The following is a 27,748-nucleotide window of genomic DNA, read 5'->3' as shown; positions in this document are numbered from 1 at the left end:
AAATAATTATTGTCTAACATTGTTTCCAATCATCTTCAAATTGTGTCTGTCTGAAATTTGTAAGAAACTGTGCAAACATAAATAAGTTTCTTCAGTATTTGATGGTATACTAGACGTTTTAGAAATAATTCCAAATGAAGTGACTCATTGTTTTGAGTGGACATGCGTTATAAATGCTTTATGTTAACGCATTATCGTTAAGTCTTTCTGTGGTGCATTTCTTTAGAAATATGCGGAATACGTTACAGAATGTCTGATAAAGAAAGTATCTTTTGAAGGAAGTAATGAGATGAGGTAACAATGCTGATGATGATGAACATTGGAATGTACGGCATGTGTAACACAACTGATTCATTCGGTAGCTACGTCAGTAACAGCAATCATCACCACCACCATCATCACCACCAACCACCGTACAACACTGAAATGGCTCCGACTTACACGGCTGCTACAACACCACCGGAGCCACCGCACTATCATTACTACGAAAACTATCCACCTCCTCCTCCACTGGTTAACAACAATCACTCGGCAAATAATGAGACGACATCATCACCACCTGCAGCAACCACGGAGCACCATCCAGTGAACTACTACCCCACTAACAGCAGTAGCGCGACAATACACGAGCCTGTGTCTCAAGAAGAGAACGTTATAATAACCTCAGACAACGGATTAAGTTACACAAACTTGGACTACAGTACCGGAGCCCCAAATGTGTACCAGCATCATGTTCCTCCTTCAGAACACGTACACCACCCTCCTGCATACGCCGCTACCATCAACTATGTAACAAAGGGTCACAGTGAAGAGATTACAAATCACCATCATGAGAGTGGCCATCAGCATGAAGAGATGGTACAGCATCATTTGGGCCACCACCACCATCACTTGAGTCATCAAGAAGGTGGTTATAATGTGGGGAGCACCACCAACTACCTGCATCACACTGAAGGTGGAGAATACCAAGCGCAACACGCTACCCCTCTGCCCGGGGAGTACCAGGCCGCGGCTCCAACGACAGCGAACCTTCATCGACACTACAAGGAAGAACCGTGCCACTCAATGCTGCCAGAGATGATGACCGGAGGAACGTCCTTCCATCATCACCATCCTCTTCACACGCTGCACCACCAGAACCCTCACCATCATCACCATCACCACCTCCTGATGCACCAGCAACACCCACCACAGACTGCAACTGGAGCTCTACCTACCTACAAGTGGATGCAGGTCAAGAGGAATGTTCCCAAGCCAGCAGGTAGGACGAAGTACCCTTTCTAGGGTAATAATATTTTGTTATATTCCGACCTAGCTAAAGAAATGGTCTCTATTTACTTGAACCTTTTCCTGGCGTAGTTACGGGATGCATGCAACAAAATAATTATCTCTATTTCATTATGTAGATAATATCATAAGAGTGATGAAAACATTCAATCTGTATTGTCCGTGGTGCTAATATTATCGAGACGGAATGTTTAGCTCTTCTCAGACTCAAGCTATTTGATGATTGCGATGTAAAATTGTGCTCCGTTCTATCAGGAGTTATCAGATGATTACGATGTTCTCACAATTGGAGATGGATGATTAAAATGAAATATTTAGTTCTGATTCAAGTTAGCGGACATTTGCAATGCAATCTATAATATCTCATTAGTGATGATATGCCAATAGCTACGATGCAATATGTAACTCTGCTTTCTCAGTAGTGACGATATGGTTCTAATAAAACCTTCCACTCAGTTTCTTTTTTCAGTAGTGGCGATATTATTACAATGAAACCATTCACTTAGTTTTCCCTGTAACGACAGTATGATTTCCATTAAACATTTCTGTCTGTTTTCTCAGTAGTGATGATATGACAACAATGAAACCTTCCGGTTTGTTCTTTCAGTAATAACGATATTATTACAATGAAATATTTCTCTGATTTCTCTATAGTGACGATATTATTACAGCGATCTGTTTTTATCTAGAGACAATATTATTACAATGACATAGCTTGCTCCATTTTCTCCACAATTAAGATATGATTATAATAAAACATTTTGTTACAGTGAAATCCATTTCTCTGTTTGCTCGATATTGACTATTTATTCACTGTTCTCAGTGCTGACAATCTTATGATAATGAAGCCTTCCGCTCTGTTTTTAAAGGTAACGATATTATTACAATGAAATTCATATTTTGGTCTGTTTTCTCAATAGTCAAGATATCATTACATATACTGAAACGCTTCGCCTTGCTTTCTTAGTGATGACTTTATTACAACAAAATTTATATTTCTCTGTTGCTCGGTGAAGGTTTGATAACAATGAAACATTTCATTCTATTTTCTCGACAGTAACAGTATGATTAAAATGGAACCTTCTATTCTGTTTTAATTTTTTTTTTTTTTTTGCAGTAGTGACGGTATTATTACAAGTAAATATTTAGCTCGTCTGATTCAAGTTACCGGATAAGTTATCCACGATGAAACTTCTCTGTGTTCTGTCTGTAGTAATACTATAGCTATTACTTTATACACTGTTCTGGCACTCTTTATGAGATCATTGTGATTCTTAACTCTTTCCTTGAAATAATAACGCTCTGATCGTTTTTAAAATGCAGGATTCGTATGGACATAGCAGGATGAAATACCTCACATTTTTCGTAAATTACTTCAATAGTGTAGATACAGTCTAGGCCTACCTTTTCTATTTCCAGCTTCTTGGCCGAATGGTCAGCGTACTAGCCTCCGGCTCAGAGGCCCATATGTTCGATTCCCGGACGGTACGGGGATTTTAACTGCGTATGATTAATCCTCTAGTTCGGGAACTGTGGTTTGCGTTCGTCTGAATACACTTCTCTTCATCTACACACAAGACGAAACGCTACCACCCATTAGAGAAACATGCAATAGTGAATATCATTCTCCATATAAGGTTGACGTCTGGCAGGGCATCCGACCATGAAACTGAGTCAAATTCACGTCAAGTACTGACTCCCAATAACATGTCAAAAAGTCCAGGAAGAAGAGAAGCAAGAAGTGACTTAAATCTTCCTATCTAACTTCACTTCGTTATTTAGAACAAGAAAAGAAAAAAATACGTAGCCTCAATGAGTAAAAATGTAAACAAATGTAGAAATTTATCACAGTTTGAAATAATTCAATTTTACAACTGCTGGTTTAGGCCTAACCGAAGCAAGGTATACCGCGATCATGGGATCAAGTTATTCGATGTATAGTTGTTATTCATACATTTGATAAACAATTCAAGGGGAATATTATTATAGTTCAATTTTTTTGGTTAACAGGCATTACTGAAACGAAATTATCTTACTGTATCAAGATACAAGGAGATATTTCACATCCTCGAAACAGTATTGAAATTTTATTTCAGTAGGCCTACATGAAAGGGGCGTTGCAGTTGTATTGAGATTTAATACTTGCATAAGATCCAGTTGATCTGTTCGAATTCTTCTTCTTCTTTCTCTTGAGACCATTAACGAAATACAAACACGTTGGAAGCATAAAACATAAAGTACCTTGAACGTTACGAAGGATTATGGTAGGAACATAAAAACAAGTGGCAACTAATACAAAATCTACTCCTTGTGCTGAAAGTAATCGCCTTTAAAATACAGTGCAGTATGATTATAATCATCTCCCATTGGAGAAGAATATATCCTGCAGGATTATATTGACAGATTTGTTACACATATTAATTTAATAACTACAATTATTATCTGGTTCAAGATATCGATTGCTTACTTCTAAAACCTCGTTTGTCCCAACGCTCTTCCTATCCATTACACACTTAAAAATTTGTCACGCCTCCCACCCACATGTGCATATGCAGCCCATCACAACAATTATTTTCGTTGTGTTCATTTTCCTATGCTGGTGTGTAAAGGAAAATTAACCTTAAATACATTATACTCTAGGAGTGCGTCCATTCGCTTGCAAACAACATCCCTACAATACGGTAGGGTAAGGTCTATTTTCCTTTACACTTTAGCACAGGAAAATTAACACAACGGAAAATATTTTGAGGGACTGCATATAAATGTGTGGCTGGTAGGCGTGACCAGTCCTAAGGAATATAATTGGTAGGAAGAGTATTGGACATACGAGGTTTTAGAAGTAAGCCAACGATATTTAATTTTATATTCGAGGAAAATATCGACGGCCTAGCTTGTATTTAAAGGAAAATGAACTTTAAATACATTATTCTGTAGGAGTGCGTAAATACGTCATACAAACAACATTCGTACCGTACGGTACTATAAGGTTCATTTTCCTTTACAGAGACGCATAGGAAAATGAACGCAACGAAAACTGATACGATGGACTGAATAACCGTATGTCGCTGTGAGGCGTGACGAGTCTTAAGGGAATAAATGAACCTGGAACAGCATTGTCAGATACGTGGTATTAAAACTAGGCCGTCGATATGCTTATAGGCAATACAACTGCCTTTGGATTCCTCAGGAAAAAATTTCTGAGAATTTTCTGGACTCCATAACAATCAGGGGAAGTACCATCATATTTTTGTTCCATTTAGTTTCAGGAACTTGGACCACTGTGCTATGTATTTAGAGCACATGGATTTTTTTCGTACCGTCCGTGTTGTTTTGAAATTTTTAATGACGAATGTATGTTACTTGCAATTGTCTGTGGATTATTATTGGGTATGATTCGAACAAGGTTTTGATAGGTATATATTTCCTACATCTATCGGGAATTAAATATGATTCCATGGAAATCTTCTTCAGATGTAGATTCGAATCCACCCGTCTATAGAGGCCATAAACTTAGCCAGCTTGGTCAGTATGACAGCGCAAAGAATTCTCTAGATCGAAGGAAATATTATAAACATGACATCTGACACATCAGGGAGAAATTTTACTGCCTAAACTCCTGTACTATAAACTTTTATCACAAGTATAGTCTTCTTTGGAGACTATATCTGCCTGGGTCATTCAACCTTGAAATGTTGGACATCCACTAGAATTAATTTACAACATTTCGTTACTGATTCTGTTAAAATAAAGCGTGTTAGAAGATTCTGTGGTTGGAGTAAGTGGTTCCTTAACGCCCATATTTAAATTTTTCTTTAAATGGGAACCACTCTTGATACATTCTTGACCAATTCTTAATTTAAATCTCGAATTGTAATTCAGATTTACATCTATTTCTTCCGTTGCTATGATTACAGCAATGTTTGACCACATGCAAATTTAGTAACTGAATACGTATCATGCTTATAACGATGGTACAGCCATTCTAATCGGCAGTGCATTATAAATATTAGACATTATTTAGTACTACTGAGATGGTCAGATCCATTGAAGAATGTTAGATAGTTCAATAAAACCACAGCAAGTTTTGTTACGTTGTTGGCAATTATCCAAATTTAAACTTGTATTTTCTGAACTGATGGGTAAAATGTTACTTATTATTAGCCAGGAATTAGACAAGCACCCATATACTTTGAATAAGTTATCAGATTAATAGAGCTAATACACTGAAATACATGAGAAAGAAAATTGGTGAAATATCACACGTAATCGGGTGACAATTGCCCTGATTGTATCTTGACGACTACATAGGTACCTACGTAGGTGTTCTTTACATTGTTCTATGTCCGGCTCCATGATTAAATGGTTAGCGTGTTGGCCTTTGGTCACAGGGGTCCAGGGTTCGATTCCCGCCAGGGTCGGGAATTTTAACCTTAATTGGTTAATTTCACTGGCACGAGGGCTGGGTGTATGTGTCGCCTTCATCATCATTTCGTCCTCATCACTACGCGCAGGTCGCCTAAGGGAGTCGAATCAAAAGACCTGCACCTGGCGAGCGGAACATGTCCTCGGACACTCCCGGCACTAAAAGCCATACGCCATTTCATTTTACATTGTCCTATGTTAGAGAATGAATTATTATTATTATTATTATTATTATTATTATTATTATTATTATTATTATTATTATTATTATTATTATTAACCTCAACATTATGATAGTTTTGTTCCAGAACATACTACAGATCTATAATAATGCTGTGTTTAACATTCCTTGTCAATCGACAACAGTAGCATTTGAATCCTATAATTCCCTACAAAAATATAGCTTAATCTGTTTCTCTCTCTTTCCCTAATTGATAACTGATTATATGGGAATTTTACATTCGTGCCTACAGGTAGAATACTGTGTTCAAAATCGATGGCTTTCTTTAAAAACCTCGTAAGTCCGAATACTCTTCCTATCCATTATATTCCCTAAGACTGGTCACGCCTCCCAGTCCCATATTTATATGCAGTCCAAAGGAATAATTTTCGTTATGGTTATTTTCCTCTGCCTGTTTGTAAAGGAAAATGAACCTTAAATACATTATACTGTAGGAGTGTGTAAATTTGCCATGCAATCAACATCCCTAAAATACGGTGCGTTAAGGTCCATTTTCCTTTAGACATTAGCAAAGGAAAATGAACACAGCGAAAATTATTCTGATGGACTGCATACAAATATATGACCGGGAGGCGTGGCCAGTTCTAAGGGATAAAATAGGTAGGAAGAACATTCGGACATACGAGGTTTTAAGAGAAAGCCATCGAAATATTTCTTCACGCTTTCACTATTCCGTGGTACCACCATCATCTACGATGTCTTCTTTGACGTTTTCTCTACCAATTTACGATATTCATCTGTTTGTTTCATACTTTATCAATAAAGTACGTATCAGATGTTATTAATATAGTACTACTCTCATAAAAACCTTACAACGAAGGATTGCACTTTTCTAGTCTTGTTCCAGTTGCTTTTTAAGTCTGACCTAGAGTGGAATAAGACAGTCATTCCAGTGTCCTCCTTAACGACTGGCTGGGAATCTTATCCTGCAGATAGCAAACGTACTTTTCTATCTGAAAAAAGCAGCAGTTATTTCCCGATACCCTCCTGCGTCCATTCTTCCCTGAACGAAGGAAGGATAACATATCTAAATACGCAAATGCTTGACTGACTCAGACTAAGTAACTTAAAAATACGTGATGAACTTTTGTAAAAATGTATCAGTAACAAATTCTAAAATTTACCATAACGTCTTCTTCAGGATTATAGCCTATTGAATACAAGCTGTTAAACTTTAAACAATGAAAAATCACGAATATTGAACATGTTTGAGTATAGGGCCTTTATTTATGTGGGCCTACTAGAATAATTTTCAATTGAACTACATTTATTCTAATTAATTGGACAAAAATATAAAAATCGTAGCCTACACCTACCTTGCAACACAAATGTTTTTACTTTCTTTGAGGTTTTGTGTGACTTTGCTGACAATAACTCATGTTTCCAGTGCACTATGTTTTTCGGTATGGGCTGCATCAAATTTGTTACTCCCATTGACCTGTCTCAGTCTCCCCTTGGCTTTGACGATGTGAAAGTGGCTGAAGTATGAACGATGCTAGTAATGCCATTCCTTTTGCAGCCAGTCCCTGTAATGAATGATCATAAAATGGCACTCGTCGGATCGGTGGTTTGCCGCATTTCAGTGAGCTTCATAGACTGAAGACATAGACTGGCATAGCAAATTCTCGGGCTCGATGAGGAAAGCAACGGGGAACCACCTCACTTCTCATTTCCATAGGATGCCTCTTCAGTGGCGCCTAGTCCATCTGTGACAGCCGATGGTGGAGTTGTTGAGGATCTAGCCAGCCTTTGGGCTGAATAATCAACAAAGGGATCGTGGGTCTATGCATTTCTCAGTCTGGATAACAAACCCCTTAGTCTTGCCCTCGAAAATCAGTAATTGTATATTATGTGCAATGGCGTGTCTTATCTTCCCTCATGGTTGGCAAAAGATATGAAACGGAATAAAATAGGAAACTGACATTGAGTTCCGCACTGCTACAAATCCTTTTCCTGATTAAAAATCATGAACACAGATTGAGATCGAGGTTATATAAATCAAGCACATCTTCATCTCCTCCTCGGCCTCGACAAATATTTCTGTTTCAACGATTATTACTACGTTAGTAGTTTTTAACTTAAAGTATTGAAGACTAATTATTTTTCACGGTTTAATGGCCTCTTATTTTAATAAAACAATACTTAAATAATGAAATATTGCTTGATTATCTTCCACTTTACATATTTATAATCCTTTATGACTTCACCTCACTAGGAGCTATTGGAGTTCAACTGCTCCAGTTTACCTTAAATCTCATAAAGGGAACTACTGTTAGTTAATAAAATTGATCAATGGTCCAATGAAAACAGAAGTACCTATAAGATATAATAGTGTAAACTATTTTCTTGTCATTCATAAGCTTCATTTCGTTCAAACATTGCTGACTCGAAAAATTAAAGTTTAGGAAACGGAATTGTGACGTTCTTGTTGTCGTTATGTGAGGTAAAGAAACATTAGGCCCTAAGTCATAATCGCCATGTACTTTTAAGATTTAGACCTGAGGGAAATTGGTGTTGATTATGAAGTTATTATTATTATTATTATTATTATTATTATTATTATTATTAATAATAATTTTCCGTGCCCAAATGATGATCTTGCTACTCCGTAGTGAAAGTTTAAGTTGTTACGAAACGTTTATAGTATTTCTTCAGTTTAGGCCTATGTTGTCAAACAATAAGCTTAAATTTCTTGTGAGGATGTTCACGTCTTGACTCCCCGCAAATTGATTTATCAAGAAAATCAGACTTAAAGGATCTACAGAGGTAGGAACTGAACTGGTATCTGCAGTAAAATATACGACACGGCTCTTGATTTCATCACATACTTAAAAAAATTTTTACCTAATACGGAAGACTGGTTCATGCTCATAAAGAATATAAATTACATTAAGTTCAGACTTATTTAATTTCATTTCTGATACTTTTTAAATGCACAAGTTTTATAAAATATATTGTAGGCCTATGTGGTTAGGTAACATGTGTAGTATATCCAAAAATAAACATGAATTGAAAGTGTTGTATCTCTCCGGAAAAACTAACAATATTGGAGAAAAGTTACATTTCATTAATAGGCTTAGTTTATTGTTTATGAAACTTCGTTTAGTATTCCAGAACATCAAAGTGTTTCAAAGTGTTTAGTTAAATCTTTTTATCCGATGATGATATTAAAATAAATAACACAAAAGCCAATTTAATATGTGACAAAGAGTAGTCTAGAAACTTCCATTTACAACAAGATTTTAGAAATGGGACAGCTGGTATTCCTCCGTCGCCGTAATTTTGACGTTAATTACAGTGCAAATACATTCTGGAATCGCCAGTGGTAACAGAAAAGTTTCGTAATACGAATAACAACAACAACAACAATAATAATAATAATAATAATAATAATAATAATAATAATAATAATAATAATAATAATAATGGCGTAAGGCCTCCACGGATGCCTTCCGCAGGTTTATCGTGTTGACGCCTTATAGACAACCTGCGCGTCTATGAGGATGGGGCCCTACCTATGATGATTCTAATGCTGAAGACGGTACACACACCCAGCCCTCGACCCATCGAAATTAACCAATGAAGATTAATATCCTCGACCTGGCTCAGAATCAAACCCAGGTATCCTGGAAAAAAAAGGCCAGCACGCTAACGATTTAACTATGAAGCCCGACATTACATTACACTAGACTTACCCTTTCGTCCCTAATCTTATAAATAAAGTTGTAGGGGGTCCGCTGTCTGTAATTCCTTTTGTTTTGCCAAATTTTCAAATATCTATCCGTTTTAGGTCAACTCAAGAACGAATCGGTGGTTTTCACTTTTCGTATCTGTCTGTCTGTCTGTCTGTCTGTCTGTCTGTCTGTCTGTCTGTCTGTCTGTCTGTCTGTCTGTCTGTCTGTCTGTCTGTCTGTCTGTCTGTCTGTCTGTCTGTCTGTCTGTCTGTTCCACCATCACGTCGAAACGGCTGGATAGATCTCAACCAAACTTCATATTTAGAGTATACTCATCCCGGGGAAGGTTTCGATATGCATATCATTTTAAAATCTTTGAAAAACGGGGGTTTTATAGGAAAACCACAACGGTTCTCCTCCATTTTCTCTTATACTATTGATTTTCTGCGAACTCTGTGGACCGTATGTGAAAGTTCTATTCATTATAAACAACTTTTGTTATGTTCATAATTTAACGTACTGTACTCTTCAAATGACGAAGAAATTTACTATTTTCTGCCGATACCATGCTCTGCATTGAGTGACCGACAGACCGACAACGAATTTATGGGTTACCATGGCAACGTCTCTGACTTCTTGCCAGCAGGGAAGTAACGTATTGCCATTTTCCTCATCATTCCTTTAAATTCATGGTTGTTCCTTGGGTAGAAAGCAAGAGAGTCGTCAATCGGTCATTCTGCGGGATATTGGCGGAATATCATTGGAAGTTATAACCGTCCTCGAATAGCTTAAGTAATAACACAAATATTCATCTTCTTATCTGATTACCTAAGAATCCCTGCGCCTAAATTTCTCTCTGATTACCGCTTTCTTATATCCATAACTCACACCGGCATAATTTATTGAGGAGCGTTTGATTTTCCAATACATTCACTTGGTATTACATATTTGTCGTCATCCGGATGTTTTCAGTTATAATCCATTTTCTATTAATTTCAACTTACTAAACTGTATTATTTTCTTCCTTAATTACCATGTATGTATGCGAGTGCTAATCCCAAATGCTGGTCACTTTTTTCTTTGAGGAAATATTCTAAGCTATGCAAATGTAGGCTATAACTTTTGGCCCAGGTAAAATCCGAAATATGGATGCAGTTTTAACGACGGTGCAGACCTTCGTTTCGGGGTAATTGGTGGCTAATCAGTAAGTCATATCACAAGTCAGAAAGCAAATGGCGTTTCATTTTGGAGAGATCTACAACTTTTGTCATATGACTTTTCGTCGTATTTCTATCCCTAATACGTTAAATACAGCTGTATTTCTCGATTTCAAGTTGATTTTGTACTTTTACACGTATATGTTATCATTTGGCACACTTATAGGAAAGGTAGAATCATGATATTCGGCACGCACATTCACATGACCATTGGCCATGTTATAGCCAAATTTTATTATTCTAGCTGTCACATGAGTATCAAAAATATAAAGTAGTATGTGAAAACTGTAAAAAATTTCACCCCATTCAATGACTCTAACTAAGTCTAACCCATGAATATAGAAGATACGAGAAGATGTCATAAGACCAACCAAGTAGAGCACTGAAAGGGGCGTCTGATGGTGAAGTCCGTTTGTAGATACGTCGCACAGTTTCAAAGCAGTAACTATCTAAATAAAGGTCTGCACTTCTAGAGTGTGTCTGTACATTGACAATTTTGGCGAAATTTCCGTACAGTTATCCGTTTCAGGTGTAATAATGACTATCTGCATATATTCAGTTTTTGTGTCTATCTGTCTGTTTGCCTGCTTGTTTGTCTGTTTGTCTATAACTTGGAAACTACTCGATATATTTCCACCAAACTTGATATTTAGAATCCACATGTGCTTTGGTAGGTTTTAGGGCAAATATTGTTTCTAAATCCCTGAATTGACTGAGGGATTATACGAAACCGAAACCGTGGTTTTGCATTCCCACAAAATATACACAACCAAATTTAATGTGTATTTACCTGCCTTAATGGAAATTAATTTCTAAGCCTTTTTCCTCATGTGCATCATTTCAATACGAGGATTAATAAGGGAGACATCATTAACGGACCGTTTTCCGGTACAAGTCACACCGGACTTAACTCAAGCGCGGGTGCGTGTAAAGCGTATTTTTTACAACTTGAAAACTACTAAAGATATTTGAGTCAAACTTTACATTAACATCCACCTGTCCAACGGTAGGTGTTAATCGTCAATAACATTTCATGTTCCCGGAATGGACTGGCGGTTTATAGGGAATCGAAATGGTGATTTTTCCTCCTACACAATATATACAGTACAAGACCAACCTGACTGGAAATCGACGAAACGTGATGGAATTCCATCTCTAAAACTTTTTTTCATGTGCATTTTTCGACAGGAGGATTAATAAGGGAGATATCATAAACGGTCCGTTTTTCAGGTTAAGTCCAGCGGATATAGCCCAAAAGGTGTTGTACGTGGAGCAGGTTCCTTATCTATCTATGTAAATAAAATCGTAACGACTGTGTGCCTGTACATTGACTATTTTGGCGAAATTTCCGTACAGCTACACGTTTAAGGGGTAATAATGTCCATCAGTATATTTTTTGGTTTAGTTTCTTGAAAGTCCTAATTTTTACACTCCTCACCGAAAATCCAGATTGCGGCATAATCTGCCAGTCGAAGAAGGATATTGAAATTTGGCAAAATTATACGTTTTAGCCTGTAACGGACGGAAAACTTCCAAGATATTTAAATTTTTCCCTTTTTATCCCGAAGAATATCGAATATGGAGGCAATTACTATTATTATCACATAACGGATGGCACAATCCCCGTTCAATTTGGAGTGATCTACAACATTGGTCTTACGACATTTTGTCGTATTTCTATCCCTTTTTCGTTTGATTTTTCTCTATTTCTCGATGTTAAGTAAATTTGGACTTTTCACATACCGGTACATAATTCATACCTTCCATCACTTATACGAAAGATGGAATCATCAAACTCTACACGAAAATTGGTCCACCCAGTAGCCATATATGAGCCAAATGCTATGTATGTAGCTGTCACTTAATTGTCCGAAAAGCAATGCAATGTGAGATAATCTTACACAAATTTACCCTATTCCACGTTTCTAACTCAATATGAGCCATGAATATATGATATATCATAAGACCAGCAATTTAGGCCGCTAAATCCATCGTCTTATGGTACAATACTTTCTCGATATGATGTACCGTTTAGCAGCAGTTAATCTGTAAATGAAGGTCTGCAATATTGTAAACAAGCACATAATTTCGTATGTCGAACTATATCGTCGCTTCACCGGTAAAACGTTGTATCCCACAATACTCTTCCTATCCATTATTCTCCTTAAGACTGGTCGCGCCTCCCAGCCACATATGGATACGCAGTCCATCAGATCAATGTCCGTTGTGTTCGTTTTCCTATGTGGACGATTAAACGAAAATGAACCTTACATGCATTGTAACTAGGAGTGCGTAAATACGCAATGCAAACGTACATTCCTACAGTACGGTACTGTAAGGTTCATTTTCTTTTACACATGGGCACAGGAAAATGAACACAACAAAATTTGTTCTGATGGACTGCATATCCATACGTGGATGGGAGGCGTGACCAGTCTTAAGGAGAATAATTGATAGGAAGAGCTTTGTGGAATACAACCTTTTTACCGGTCGAGCGACGATATATATTCAATGATGTCGATTTTGTAGCGATCGAGAAAGGTTGTGTCTGCTATTATAATCAGTACTCCCCACGCCGACTTTGACTGGCAGTAGGAATGGGGTCCTTCTCCAATTCCTGTGTAACTGGCATTAATAAGGCAGGCGTACCATTGTAATGAATAATTCACTTCTCGATTTGACTTGCAGAAGGCAAGGGAGCATGCAGTTTTGTTCAAAACTCCCCTTACCCGATTGTGTTTGGCTGTAGGCAAGCGTTCCCGCAGTTATAAACAGATGTACCCATCTAAAATGTGACTGGCATTAGGCATACTGGCCTGCTATTTTGATGTAAACTCACCAACTTGGTGTGACTGGCAGTGAGCTGGCTGGCAGTTGGAAAAGAGGCCTGTGATGATAATGATAACTGCACAAGTCAATTTTGACTGGTTGTAGGGAAGTTTCCTGCCATTATAATAAAAACTCGTCAATTTGTAATATGTCCGGAAGTAGGAAAGGGGGCTGCCATTGTAACGGAAACTCCCCAAATCGATTGTGACCGCGCAGTAGGCAATGGGGCCTGCAATTATAATGTAAACTTCCCAACTCGATTGTGAATGGCAGTAGACAAGTGAGCCTGTCGTTATCATCACAAATCCGTAACGAGCACTTTACATTGGAAACAACGTATGGGGACCTCTCCATGCTGTTTCTCGGATAACGCTAAGAGACATGCTATTTTAAAACAATCTTATTTACTGCATGTACAGTATTTACTTCAATATTCGTATACAATGTAGAATACCGTAGCGAAGCACGGGTACATTTGCTAGTCTACTTTACATTTCGTCTAATTTAGCCTTCTGGAAAGATAATAAGTAGCCTAAAAATTCGTAATTAGGAAAATATTTCTATGTATATGTACATTATGAATGGAAGGATATCACTGGCTACTTTAACAAGTTATGAGTACAAATGTTTCCAAACGTAAATTAAATCCAGTAGGCTATAGATAATTACGTGTTCTATAGCATTTAGTGGAACGTAATTTCTCATAAATATTGCATTACATTATCTACTGAATTTTCAGTCGAACCTGTAAGCTGTTCACGGTATTTTATTCTTCTATGTTCAATCAAGTTATAATTGATAGTACTATGGTACCGTACTAAAGTATTAGAAGCAGAGAAGTCCGCAGACATGTACAAGACATTCTTAAAGCATTAAACTCAGGTTAATGAGTAGAAAATAACAACTGCTGTGTGCATTATAAATGCACCAGTTATAAATGGGTTAGACTAAATACATTAATTAATTCCGTTAGCAGATTAAAGAACAAGTAATGTTCTTTGAAACCGACAACACTTCATCATCGAAATACAATGCGATAGCTTTGCGCCTATTTATTAAATTTTGTGCAATAATAGCTTATAAGGAAAATACAAGACAGGCTGTTACATCATTTTAACTTCATCCTATTTGTTTCCTAATGGATTATGCAGTCCGCCTCTGTGGTGTAGTGGTTAGCGTGATTAGCTGCCACCCCCGGAGGTCCGGGTTCGATTCCCGGCTCTGCCACGAAATTTGAAAAGTGGTACGAGGGCTGGAACGGGGTCCACTCAGCCTCGGGAGGTCAACTGAGTAGAGGTGGGTTCGATTCCCACCTCAGCCATCCTGGAAGTGGTTTTCCGTGGTTTCCCACTTCTCCTCCAGGCGAATGCCGGGATGGTACCTAACTTAAGGCCACGGCCGCTTCCTTCCCTCTTCCTTGCCTATCCCTTCCAATCTTCCCATCCCTCCACAAGGCCCCTGTTCAGCATAGCAGGTGAGGCCGCCTGGTCGAGGTACTGGTCATGCTCCCCAGTTGTATCCCCCGACCAAGAGTCTGAAGCTCCAGGACACTGCCCCTGAGGCGGTAGAGGTGGGATTCCTCGCTAAGTCCGAGGGAAAAACCGAACCTGGAGGGTAAACAGATGATGATGATGATGATGGATTATGCAAAGATTTTATATAGAGTTCATTTTTAGAGAGATAAATAAACTATTATAAATCCTATAACCTCTAAATCAAGAGAAATTAAACTAGGAACGATCATGGATCAGTATGGGATGAAAATTGTTATAGAGAAACTCTTTAAGCATTAAACTCAGGCTAATAAGTAGAAAATTATTGCTTGCCATGACGTCGAAATAATTCGATACATTTCATGTTGACTCGAACATTCCACTGCGTACGTTGTCATGAGAGGGCATAGATCTATTAAGTCACTTGTTGAAGTGAAGTCATATTTTTAAGTTTTTCGATGAGCATTAATCAATCACCATTTATACTTCTACCAAGTAGGCCTACGTAATATTCCAATGGTGATTTTGTTGATGATGGTGATGATGTAAAATTATATGGGCAGATAGTTCAATTTTTAACGTCGTTAACCAAGGGAGAAATCATCATCATCTACAACAAAAACATAATCAACAACAATTGTGTTAGGGCACTTCTTACACATTGAACGTGATTTTTGGATACTCCTTTATGTTTTTATATTTGAGGAAATAATGAGATAAATTGCAGTTTATCTTTCACGTTTAATTACACTTCATCAAATGTATCTAGAGTTTCAGGGGCAAATTTTAAAACGTGTAGACCTATCTTCTTACCATGTCCCTCATTTCTCTTAGAAGGTTTAGTGGGATATGAGTAATTCATTTAAATTAAGCTCTGGGCCTATATGCTGCCATTATCAGCAGGCACAAAGCAATTTCAGAGATTTCCAGAATAATCGGTTCTGAAAACATGAACTAAAATCAACTTAAGAATTAATAGAGCAGTTAATCACACATGGCGCATACTCTTTATTCCTTATACGGTTATGTCCATGGTATTAATTATATTTAGTGATTAGGTAAGTAAACTTTTTGCAGTTCTGCATTGCGCACTCTGCTGTAGAGTGAACGCAAATCATAAATCAAATGTGAACTAATGGATTACAATACATTAACTTACAATGGACGTATTTTCTGTGGCAAGATTAAGGCCACTAGACCCGCTCTTCCATCTAACCAGAAAATACAATATTTAAATGTGCAGAATTGAAAGTAACAGGCTACCAATAACAGATCTTATGGCTCCTAAAAATTCAGTCTAATGAAAAAGAAGAACATAACATGACTACGGTATAATATTCAGAAAATATTAACTTAGTTTATTTCCTTGATACAACAGATATAGGCCTATGCATAAACTGTCTTCGGTGGTGGGTCATGTGAGGCGAATGGAGGAAGATAGGTTACCTAGGAGAATGATGGACTCTGTTATGGAGGGTAAGAGAAGTAGAGAGAGACCAAGACGACGATGGTTATACTGAATTTCGAACGATTTAAAGATAAGAGGTATAGAACTAAATGAGGCTTGCAGACTGTACGCTGAATGGCATAACGGTCTATAATGATGATGTATGCATGTACAAGAGCACACAGTAGATTAGAAAAGTCACTATTGTTATCCAATAAATGTCCGGCTCCATGGCTAAATGGTTAGCGTGCTGGCCTTTGGTCACAGGGGTCGCTGGTTCGATTCCCTGCAGGGTCGGAAATTTTAACCACAATTGGTTAATTTCACTGGCACGGGGGCTGGGTGTATGTGTTGTCTTCATCATCATTTCATCCTCATTACGACGCGCAGTCAAATCAAAAGATCTGCATCTGGCGAGCCGAACTTGTCCTCGGGCACTCCCAGCCATACGCCATTTCATTTCATTTTCCAACAAATAATCGATAGTTCATTCATTAATTGTGATCATCGATTGTCATTCTGGTCGAGTTGTTAGAATGTCCAACCATTGTTCGAGTTGACTCGAATTTGATACCAGGACCTAATAACACGGTCCCTCCCTGTGACACATGTACCCCAAGAATAGACTATATAAGGTGGTCGCAAACGAGGTGAGCCGGGTATATGATCGTTAGAGGGTTGGTCATACTGATGAATAATGTGAAAGAAATAACTCGATATCTCGCGCTGTTGTCGTTTTATCAGCTGTTGAATTCAGCGAATTAAATCGCTTCGCGGGCGTATTCAAAAGGGATTTGCGAGGTGGTGTTGCTGAATATGCGCGTGGAAAGACAGACTTGAGAGCACTAATCGAAAGAAAAACTTCGTCACGGAATGGATTTGAATGTGGACCTTCGACCTGACAGGATCGCCCTTTACCGAGTATTCTACGGTGACACCGGCTAACATCCATGGTGTGTTTGTGTTTGATGCTGATTTCTCGGCATTGTTTTCCAAAGTAATCGGTTCTGAAAACATGAACTATAATCAACTTACAAATTAACGGAGCAGTTAATAACACATCGACGGTTTTCTTTTAAAACCTCGTATGTCCCAATGCTCTCCCTACCCATTATATTCCTTAAGACTGGTCACGCCTGTCAGGCACATATTTATATGCAGTCCATCAGAATAATTTCATTATGTTCATTTTCCTCTGCTATTATGTAAAGGAAAACGAATCTTAAATACATTATACTGTAGGAGTGCATACATTCGTCATGCAAACACCATCCCTACAATACGGTATGATAAGGTTAATTTTCCTTCACAGACCAGCATAGGAAAATGAACACAACGAAAATTATTCTTATGGACAGCATATCAGTATGTGGCTGAGAGGCGTGACCAGCCTTGAGGAATATAATGGGCAGGACGAGCATTGAGACATACGAGGTTTTAAAAGAAAGCCAACGATATGGTGCATACTGTTTGTTTCTTATATGTTCATGATCGTAATTGCATTTAGTGATTAGGGAAGTAAACTTCTGAAGTGTTTATATACCCTTATAATCTGATTGATTTTACGTTACGTAAACTACTCTTACAGTATTCGGAGACGCCGAGGTGCTAGAATTTTGTTCCGCAGAAGGGTACCTTCAAGTACCACCGGACTGAGCCAAGATCGAACCCACCAAGTTGGGCTCAGAAAGAGAGCGCTCCACCGGCTGAGTCAGTCAGCTCCGCTCTCAATTAAATCCTTCGCCTGCCAAGATGACTCCTGCCCAGCCAGACGTCTGTAGCCTAGATAGAGTGCCGTCGTCAGCATGACGGCATTACAGTCGTATTGCTTGACTTTCTTGACTGGGTCATCTGTCTCTGTATTAAACAGCTCCTTCGTTAGTCTCACGAGGCCGAGTAAACCTCGTTCCAGTTCCCCGCCTAAAATAGTATTAAAATCTTTGAATGAGTCGGAAATTGAACTTTTAAGCCTCCGCCTCCTAAATGGCAAACATGCTGCCGTTACACCACAAGGCTGACCATTCTAGGATTTATCGTGGCTTGATATGGTTGTCTAGTAAGTTATGAGGTTTATTTTGACATTTGTGGGAAATCTTAACACGACAGGTCTCGAGATCTTATTGATGTTCTGACCACGTGACATCAGGTCTAAGGTAGACTGGGGCCACCATCTCACCGTCAGATAGCTCCTCAATCCAGCCCTCAGATACAGGTAAAAATCCTTGACCTGGCTGGGAATCGATCCCGGGGCCTCCGAGAAAGAGTCAGGCAACGCTACCCCTACACCGTGGGGCCGGCATTTAAGAATCAATCAATCAATACTGATCTGCATTTAGGGCAGTCGCCCAGGTGGCAGATTCCCTATTTGTTGTTTTCCTAGCCTTTTCCTAAATGATTTCAAAGAAATTGGAAATTTATTGAACATCTCCCTTGGTAAGTTATTCCAATCCCTAACTCCCCTTCCTATAAATGAATATTTGCCCCAGTTTGTCCTCTTGAATTCCAACTTTATCTTCATATTGTGATCTTTCCTACTTTTATAAACGCCATTCAAACTTATTCGTCTACTAATGTCATTCCAAGCCATCTCTCCGCGGACAGCCCGGAACATACCACTTAGTCGAGCAGCTCTTCTTCTTTCTCTCAATTCTTCCCAACCCAAACATTGTAACATTTTTGTAACGCCCTTCCAATCGCTTCCTCACACTTTGCACCAAACCAATATTATTTCTTTTCTTTCTGGCTATAGTTTGAAACAAATGGTAACTAGAAATTAAAGTGACAGGTCTATGACAAAATTATGAACCAATGATGTAGGGAACAGATAAAAAATTCACAAAATTATCATGAGCATTATATTGGTGCCTTTCTAGTCATTCAAGGTATAGATTTGCAGCTGTAGACAAGATTTCATATCTAATCAGTTATCACTGATCTGCATTTATCAATCAATCAATCAATCAATCAAAAACTTCTCATTTTAATAACATTTTACACTTTTCAAAACACATTAAAAAGTGGTTTACAGGTCGTGAAAAAAATAAAAATAAAAAAGCACGAGTATATATAAACAAATTACATAATATTGCGAAAAATTGGCACCCATACTTATAATACACCCTGGTCAATTCTTTTGTTGTTGTTACGTGTAGGGAGTCCCTCATGGTTAGTGTGTGTGGTACTTTGTCTGGTTCCTATGTCAATTTTGTGTCTGTACTGACCCTACTTCCTCTTTGAAGGTAAGTCGAAGACCCATGGAAAACTTCTAAAATGAGTGAGATTTTTTAACCTAATGCTATAGCCTACTTAATTATGGTACCTGAGACAGGATATTCTTCTTCTTCTCGATTTTTTGTCCGCCATTTCTTGGGGTCGACATTCATATGTTTTATTTAAGGTTTGATGCTTTTTCAGACGCCAACCCTATATGGAGGGATATATTCAATACTGCGTTTTAAAATTCCCGACCCGGCCGAAAATCGAACCCAGGGCCCTCTGAAACAAAAGCCAGTATGCTAACCATTCAATCAAGAAGTCAAACCTCAAACAGAATGAATCCTAATTGAATCCCCCATTCCAATTTTAATTGCAAGTTAAAACGGTTTGTTAGCAATTAACAATAATGGTATTTTTTACATTCTACTAACTACTGTTGGTGATTTTGTAGGGTTTCCAGGGGCAGGTAAAAGTATCGATTAGGTGAATAAATATTGCTTTGATTGTTAGAATGACATCAGTAGACGAATAAGTTTGAGTGGTGTCTTTAAAAGTAAGAAAGATCACAGTATGATAAAGTTGGAATTCAAGAGGACAAATTGGGTCAAATATTAGTTGATAGGAAAGGGAGTCAAGGATTGGAATAACTTACAAAAGGTGATGTTCAATAAATTTCCAATTTCTTTCTATCATTTAAGAAAAGGCTAGGAAAACAACAGATAGGGAATCTGCCACGTGGGCGACTCCCCTAAATGCAGATCAGGATTGATTGTTTGATTGATTGATTGAACTACTTTTATGGCTTTTGGAGACGCCGAGGTTACGCGATTTTGATCTACAAGAGTTCTTTCATGTGACGGTAAATCAGTCGGCACGGGGCTAGACGTATTTGAGAATCTTCAAATACTACCGGACTGAGCCTGGATCGAACCTGTCAACTTGGGCTCTGAAAGCCACCGCCTGAAGCTCCCTGAGCCACTCAGCCCCCCTGGTAATCAACTGTGCTATGCCGTCCAGTGTTCAGATGCTGAACAATGCTTCTTAACCAAGTATGGTCCTGCTTACATGGAACGAAGACGCTATAACATGGTTGGTCATGGGTTAGCCATGTTTACTCAGTATATTAAACCCGTGCGGTAATCTGAAAACAGCCTTCTCCAGTGGCATTATAATGCGTCCATTACTCTTGCTCAATGGACCAAACATCAGCCTCTCCTCGTTTCATCAATATTGTAAAATGTGTTGATGTATTCGAAAGTAGGCCTGTATGCGCAAGATACACAAATGTTGTTCTAATTACTTGCGAAAAACTACGATAGCCTTCAGTGCTACTTTCAAATAATAATAATAATAATAATAATAATAATAATAATAATAATAATAATAATAATAATAATAATAATAGACGTCGGGTGTTGAAAATATTAACCCACGGAATTTTCTGAACGATCCGGAGTCCAAAAATACACAGTTATAGCACTTTTGCATCTTCGAATGTGACCACACTCAGCTGGGATTGAATACGCTACCTCGGGTAATAGAAGGATAAGGACAAACCTGCTGCGCTTCTAATGTCAGCAGTATCTTGTGATACAAGTTTAAAATTCTAAATAGTTTTCAATGAAAAGGTATGCTGATTTCAGACGGTCGAATTATAATAGTGACTTTTCGATATTAATGTTAGTTGGGGAATGATCTTATCCTCTCTTGTTTAAAATTGGATATATTTAAACAAGGGCTTTTAATCTCTTCATTTATCATAAATATTCTCAAAACAGATAATTTATTGACAATGTCAACAACCCCCGCATGAACGGGTTGCAAAACTGACAAAGTAATACATGACATAGGGCTGTACTTTTAAAGGAAGGAAACAGTGTGTCTATATTATGAAATCAAGCAGGTCTATAAAAATGGCATAGATCTGTATAGACAGACCTATATTTTTAAAGGGAAAAAATGGTGGTTTTATATCATGAAATCAAGCAGATCCGTAAAAAGATCGGAGTATGTTCACAGATCCTCGAATCGCAACGATTAAAATTTTATCGACGCTTTTTTTTCTATTTGCTTTACGTCGCACTGACACAGATAGGTCTTATGGCGACGATGGGATAGGAAAGGCCTAGGAGTTGGAAGGAAGCGGCCGTGGCCTTAATTATGGTACAGTCACGGCATTTTCCTGGTGTGAAAATGGGAAACCACGGAAAACCATCTTCAAGGCTGCCGACAGTGGGACTCGAACCCACTATCTCCCGATTACTGGATACTGGCCGCACTTAAGCGACTGCAGCTATTGAGCTCGGTATCGACGCTTTTTACAGGCAGCTGAAACTCTTTCCAGAATGTTATAAACACGTCTATCATGGTACCACATGCTCTAACCATCAATCTGATAATTTTGATACTGTCAAGCAGGTATTTCTGCCTGCAGAAAGACAATTGTCGGCTCGTAAATGTACTTCCTGCGGCTGTCCTCTATAGTACTCGAATCGCTCAGTGGGATCGATAACGAAAATATGGAGATGCGACATACGAATTTGAGGGTCGCGTAGCTGTGATATTGCATTCGGCAGATGGTGGGTAAGAATAGTAGCCTACCGCCGGCAGCCTTGAATATGGTTTTCCATGGTTTCCCGTTTCCGCACCAGGCAAACGATGGAGTTATACCTTAATTAAGGCCAAGCCACTTCCTTCCCAGTTATGGCCCTTTCCCATCTTTGCGTCGCCAAAATCCTTCAATGTGTCAGTGCAGCGATAAACCATTAGCAAAAAAAAATATTTTGCTTCTCTATGGTTCATTTTTAACAAAACTTGATACATTTTCCTTGCTACAGGCTTAAAGCTCAAGTTTTATTGAAGTGTTTAATAGTAAATAAACTGACCCCGTCAACATCTCACACCACTGTAGAAATAAATAACATATCTTAATGAGAGAAATAATCTATAACTAGCAGTTTCCCGCTGGCTCCGCCCGTAGTGTGCAAAGTATGGCGTTGTTCCTTACTATACTCATGGATGTTTTTGCAAAGTTTCGAGTTAGTGAAATAAAGCACATGGTCTGCTGTGGTAATAGGATGTCATATTATGTCAACAAAACACTTGAAAATACAGCACGCAAAGAAATTGAATTAAATGTTCCTTGGAACAACACTACGCGCCGAACTGTTAAAAAGTCCTTCAAAGGTCTTAGTCATAGAGACAAATGTACTCATAACTTTTCTCAGAAACCACCAATTTAAGGAGTAATTACCTCAAAAGAAAGCGCTTGATCACTGAGTGGTTTTAGACCAAAACGAACTGCGTATCTCAATTAGAACGAAAGATATGATTGCTTCAATGAGAAAAATGTTCAACAAATGAGACGTCAAATTGAATGAACACTCCACTCATAATTTTCGGTATTGAATAAAGAATGAGAAACAGTATGAAGTGGACAATTATCATAATCTAGAATGATAATAATATGCCATTCCATTACTAAAATAACCTCACCAAGGTATTACAACTCGACGGTTTTCTTTTAGAACCTCGTATGTCCCAATGCTCTTCCTACCCATTATATTGCTTAAGACTGGTCACGCCTTCCAGGCACATATTTATATGCAGTCCATCAGAATAATTTCATTATGTTCATTTTCCTCTGCTATTATGTAAAGGAAAACGAACCTTAAATACATTATACTGTAGGAGTGCATAAATTCGCCATGCAAACACCATCCCTACAATACGGTATGATAAGGTTCATTTTCCTTCACAGATCAGCATAGGAAAATGAACACAAAGAAAATTATTCTTATGGACAGCATATCAGTATGTGGCTGAGAGGCGTGACCAGCCTTGAGGAATATAATGGGCAGGACGAGCATTGAGACATACGAGGTTTTAAAAGAAAGCCAACGATATACTGTATTATGAGCAATCTACAGGTAGTCTTAAGTATTTAGGGTCACTAGTAGAAAGTGAAGACGGAAGATGGCCGTACTGAGGAAATCAGAAGCAGAATAGCAATTACAAAATCGGCAAAATCCGTACAGTTGACTAAAGTTTGCGAAGACATTGCTGTCTTCTCTTCAAAATGCATCTCACCAACACTTTGGTGTTCTTCATCTTTCTCTATTCGTCTGAGTGTTTTAAATACAAAAGACTCACACAAACAATTTCTATTCCTGAGAAATATTCTCTTTAAGAATGTTGAGAATCCCATGGACTGCCAAGAGAACTAAACAGTACCTAGTAGCAGTTACCCGCGGCTTCGTTCGCGTGTATTTCGTAATTTGATAAAAGTAATCATTTCTCGGTACTGTACTAAGACATTATCTGAAAATCCCTATACTCGCGGAACAATTGAGTTTCATTTACCCCAGGAACTCTTTGTAAACCTTGTTTGTGGTATTGCCTTTTGGGACTAAGGTGACCATGCGACATAGAACCGCACATGTGAGAAACAGTCTTCTCTCAAGTCGAAAAAAGACATGTTTCTTTATATTTAAAGGAGATTCCAAATGGGCCTACCTATTTCCACGCCTGTAACATCTTCAGTTTTTGAGATATACTGTAAGTATCCCCATAAAAATAATTCAACCCGTTTATCAGTCCTTACCCCGCCCCTACCTAAGTGGATTATCTAAAAAGAAAAAAGATACAAGTTTCTTTATTTTTAAAGGAGATTCCAAATACCAATTTTCAAGTCTGTAACGTCTTTATTTGTTGAGATATAACTATCCTCATGCAAAGAATTCAACTAATTTTTCAATATTATTCACTAACCTCCACCCTTCCACCAAGTGGATTTTCCTAAAACAAAAAGAATACAAGTTTATATACTTTGAAAGAAGATTCCAAGTACAAATTTCATGCCTGCGACATCTTCAGTGTTTGAGATATATGCATCCTCATAAAAACAATTCAACTCCTTACTTAACCCCCCATTCCCGTTAAGTTAATCTCCTCCCAAAAATATGTGTGTACCTTTACTTTTAAAGGAGATTCAAAATACCAATTGTCACATCTGTAACCGCCAGTTTTCGAGATCTATAAGTAGCCCCATAAAAATAATTCAAGTTCTTCACTTTCTTTCACACTCCCCCCTTAAGTGAACTTTCTGAGAACAAAAAATACGTGCTTCTTCAATTATAAAGGAGATTCCAAATACCAATTATCACGACTATATGATATTAAGTTTTGAGGTAAATACAAAGGATTCAACTATTTTTCAATTCTTTCACCCTCCTTAAGTGTTTTTCCGAAAAAAATACGTTCCTTTATCCGTAAAGGAGGCTCCAAATACCAATTTCCAAGTCTGTAACATCTTCAGTTTTTGAGATATCACTATCACTATCCTAATAAGTAACAACCCCTTTTTCAGTCCTCCCCCACAAACGTTTTTTTCTGAAAAGAAAAATACAATTTTCTTTATTTTTAAAAGAGGTTATAATACAAATTCTCATGTCTGTAAGGTGTTAAATTTTTTAGGTAAGCTGTAGGGTAGGTATGTTCATTTTAAAATTCACCCCGTTTTTAGTTCCCCTTAAGTGGATTTTCCAAAATATTTATGTTTATTTATATTTACAAGAGATTCCAAATGCCAATTTTCACATCTGTAACATGTTACGTTTCTGGGATATACTGTAGATATAATCTTTTAAAAAATTCCCCCCATTTCCCACTCCTGTTCACCCCCATTAATTGGATTTTACAAAAACAAAAACTACTTATTTCTTATTTTTAAAGGAGATTCCTAATACCCATTTTCATGTCTGGAACTTCTTCGGTTTTTGAGATATTAGTATCCTCATACAAGGCATTCAACCACTTTTCTCCTTTTTACGCCCCTAATGGGATTTTTCCAAAATAAAAAATACGTGTTTATTTATGTTTAAAGGAGATTCCAACTACCAATTTTTACGTCTGTAAACACTTAAGTTTTCCAGATACAGATATACTCATTTAAACAATTCAGACAACTTTTCACCCCCTTAGCGACGGAATATCAAAAAATCCTTCCTTAGTGAATACATCTACTCTAATATAAATGTATCCCCAAAATTTAATTTCTTTATGTCCAGCAGTTTTGTCTCGGCGATGATGAATCTGTCAGTCAGTCAGTCGGGACATGTTGTTTTATGTATATAGATGTTTTTACAATTTACTTTACGTCGCACCGACACAGACAGGCCTTATGGAGATGATGGGAAAGAAAAGCCTTCGGCGTGGGAAGGAAACGGTCATGGCCTCAAGGTACAGACCCAGCATTTGCCTGGTGTGAAAATGGGAAAGCACGGAAAACCATCTTCAGGATGGCCGACAGGGGTTTCGAACCCACTATCCCCCGTATGCAAGCTCATAGCTGCGCGCCCCTAACCATACGGCCAACTCGCCCGGAACAGTACATATTAAATAGGCAGAAGATCATAGTAATACAGTAAAATTGCGATTTGTCAGATACTATGGTTACAGAGGCAGAAGAGACGGCATCGGAAAAATGATCCTTCAGGGTATGGGCAAGTGCTCAAAGGTCATGGCAAAGCACCATCACGATATTTTAATCATGTCCCTCTGCGACAGTGTATAAGAATTGTGGAATATTGATATGTATGGCATCCATTATAAATTAGTCCATAATTATACGAACTGGGTCATCGACAAAGGAAAAGATACATGGAAGCTTTTCTATACTAATATTATAAAGAGAAAATATTTGTTTGTTTGTAATGAATAGACTCAAAAACTACTGAACCGATTTTAAAAATTACTTCACCTATAGAAAGCTACATTGCCAGTGAGTAACATGGGCTGTATTTTATTTTCAAAACAATTCGAGGTGGGGAGCACGGGGGGGAGGGGGAGATATAAAAATAATAGGCTAATATAGGCAAAATATCGCATTTGTCGTATAAGGACGAGACAAAGCTCAATTTAATCCTCTTGACGCAAAGAACAAAACTCACGGGCCCGAAAACCATGTTTTAAGGCCCTGAAACCAAGCGTTACGGAGATATTGGCACCACACTACCCCTGCTCTAGGAATCGGATAAAGTAATGAACTGCCGTAACCATGGTAACGTCAGCTCCAGAATTCTACAGCAGCGAAATTATCTGCAATGAATCACAAAAACCTAACATGTTACAGACATGAAAATTGATATTCGGAATCCCCTTTAAAAATAAAAGATCACAAATATTCGTTTTCACATAATCCACTTAAGAAGGGTGGGGGGTGAAAAGAAGTGAGGAAGGAGTTGAAGTATGGAAGTGGGATTATTTTACTGCTATAGGTCCCAGGCTTGCTCAAAATACTCCGAGTTCAGTAAGTTCCGTGAAGTAGGATGATAGGCCTACCCTACATAAACAAAACGGTGGCTTACTTCTAAAACCTCGTATGTTCCAATGATCTTCCTATCCATTATATTCCTTAAGACTGGTCACGCCTCCCAGCCACATACTGACATGCAACCCATCACAGCAATTTTCGTTGCGTTCATTCTTCTATGGCTGTGTGTAAAGGAAAATGAACCGTAAACACATTATACTGTCAGTGCGTAAACTCGCAATGCAAACAAACATCCCTATAATACGACGTGGTAAAGTCCGTTTTCCTTTACACCATAGCATAGGAAAATGAACACAGCGAAAATTATTCTGATGGACTGCATAAAATATGTGGCTGAGAGACGTGACCAACCTTAAGGAATATACTGGGTAGGAAGCGCATTGGGACATACGAGGTTTTAGAAGGTGATGATGATGATTATGATGATTGTTGATGAAAAGGGCCTAACATCCAAGGTCATCGGCCCCGGTTTTAGAAGTAAGCCATCGGAGAACTCCAGTGGAAACCTCTTCTCTAATGGTTTTGGGACCGCCTGTGGACTGTATACCCCAAACCAGCTGAGCACAAGGAGGGTCACAACTCAGAATAG

General features: G+C 38.1%; 1 protein-coding gene across 1 annotated transcript in view; it reads left to right on the top strand.

The window, feature by feature from the left end:
• Positions 1-300: 300 nt before the first annotated feature.
• The window catches only part of LOC136860878 (homeobox protein Hox-B1b-like), a 391,631-nt gene continuing 364,183 nt past the window's right edge, over positions 301-27,748 (top strand). The window contains exon 1 of the mRNA XM_067138787.2: positions 301-1,261. Within this exon, the coding sequence (XP_066994888.2) occupies positions 301-1,261 (961 nt within the window). The remainder of the gene's footprint in view (positions 1,262-27,748) is intronic.

Source organism: Anabrus simplex, chromosome 1 (assembly GCF_040414725.1).
Source record: "Anabrus simplex isolate iqAnaSimp1 chromosome 1, ASM4041472v1, whole genome shotgun sequence".
NCBI classification, from domain to species: domain Eukaryota; kingdom Metazoa; phylum Arthropoda; class Insecta; order Orthoptera; family Tettigoniidae; genus Anabrus; species Anabrus simplex.
Note: the sequence above shows the minus strand (reverse complement) of the source record. Positions and strands in the feature narration are given on the sequence as shown.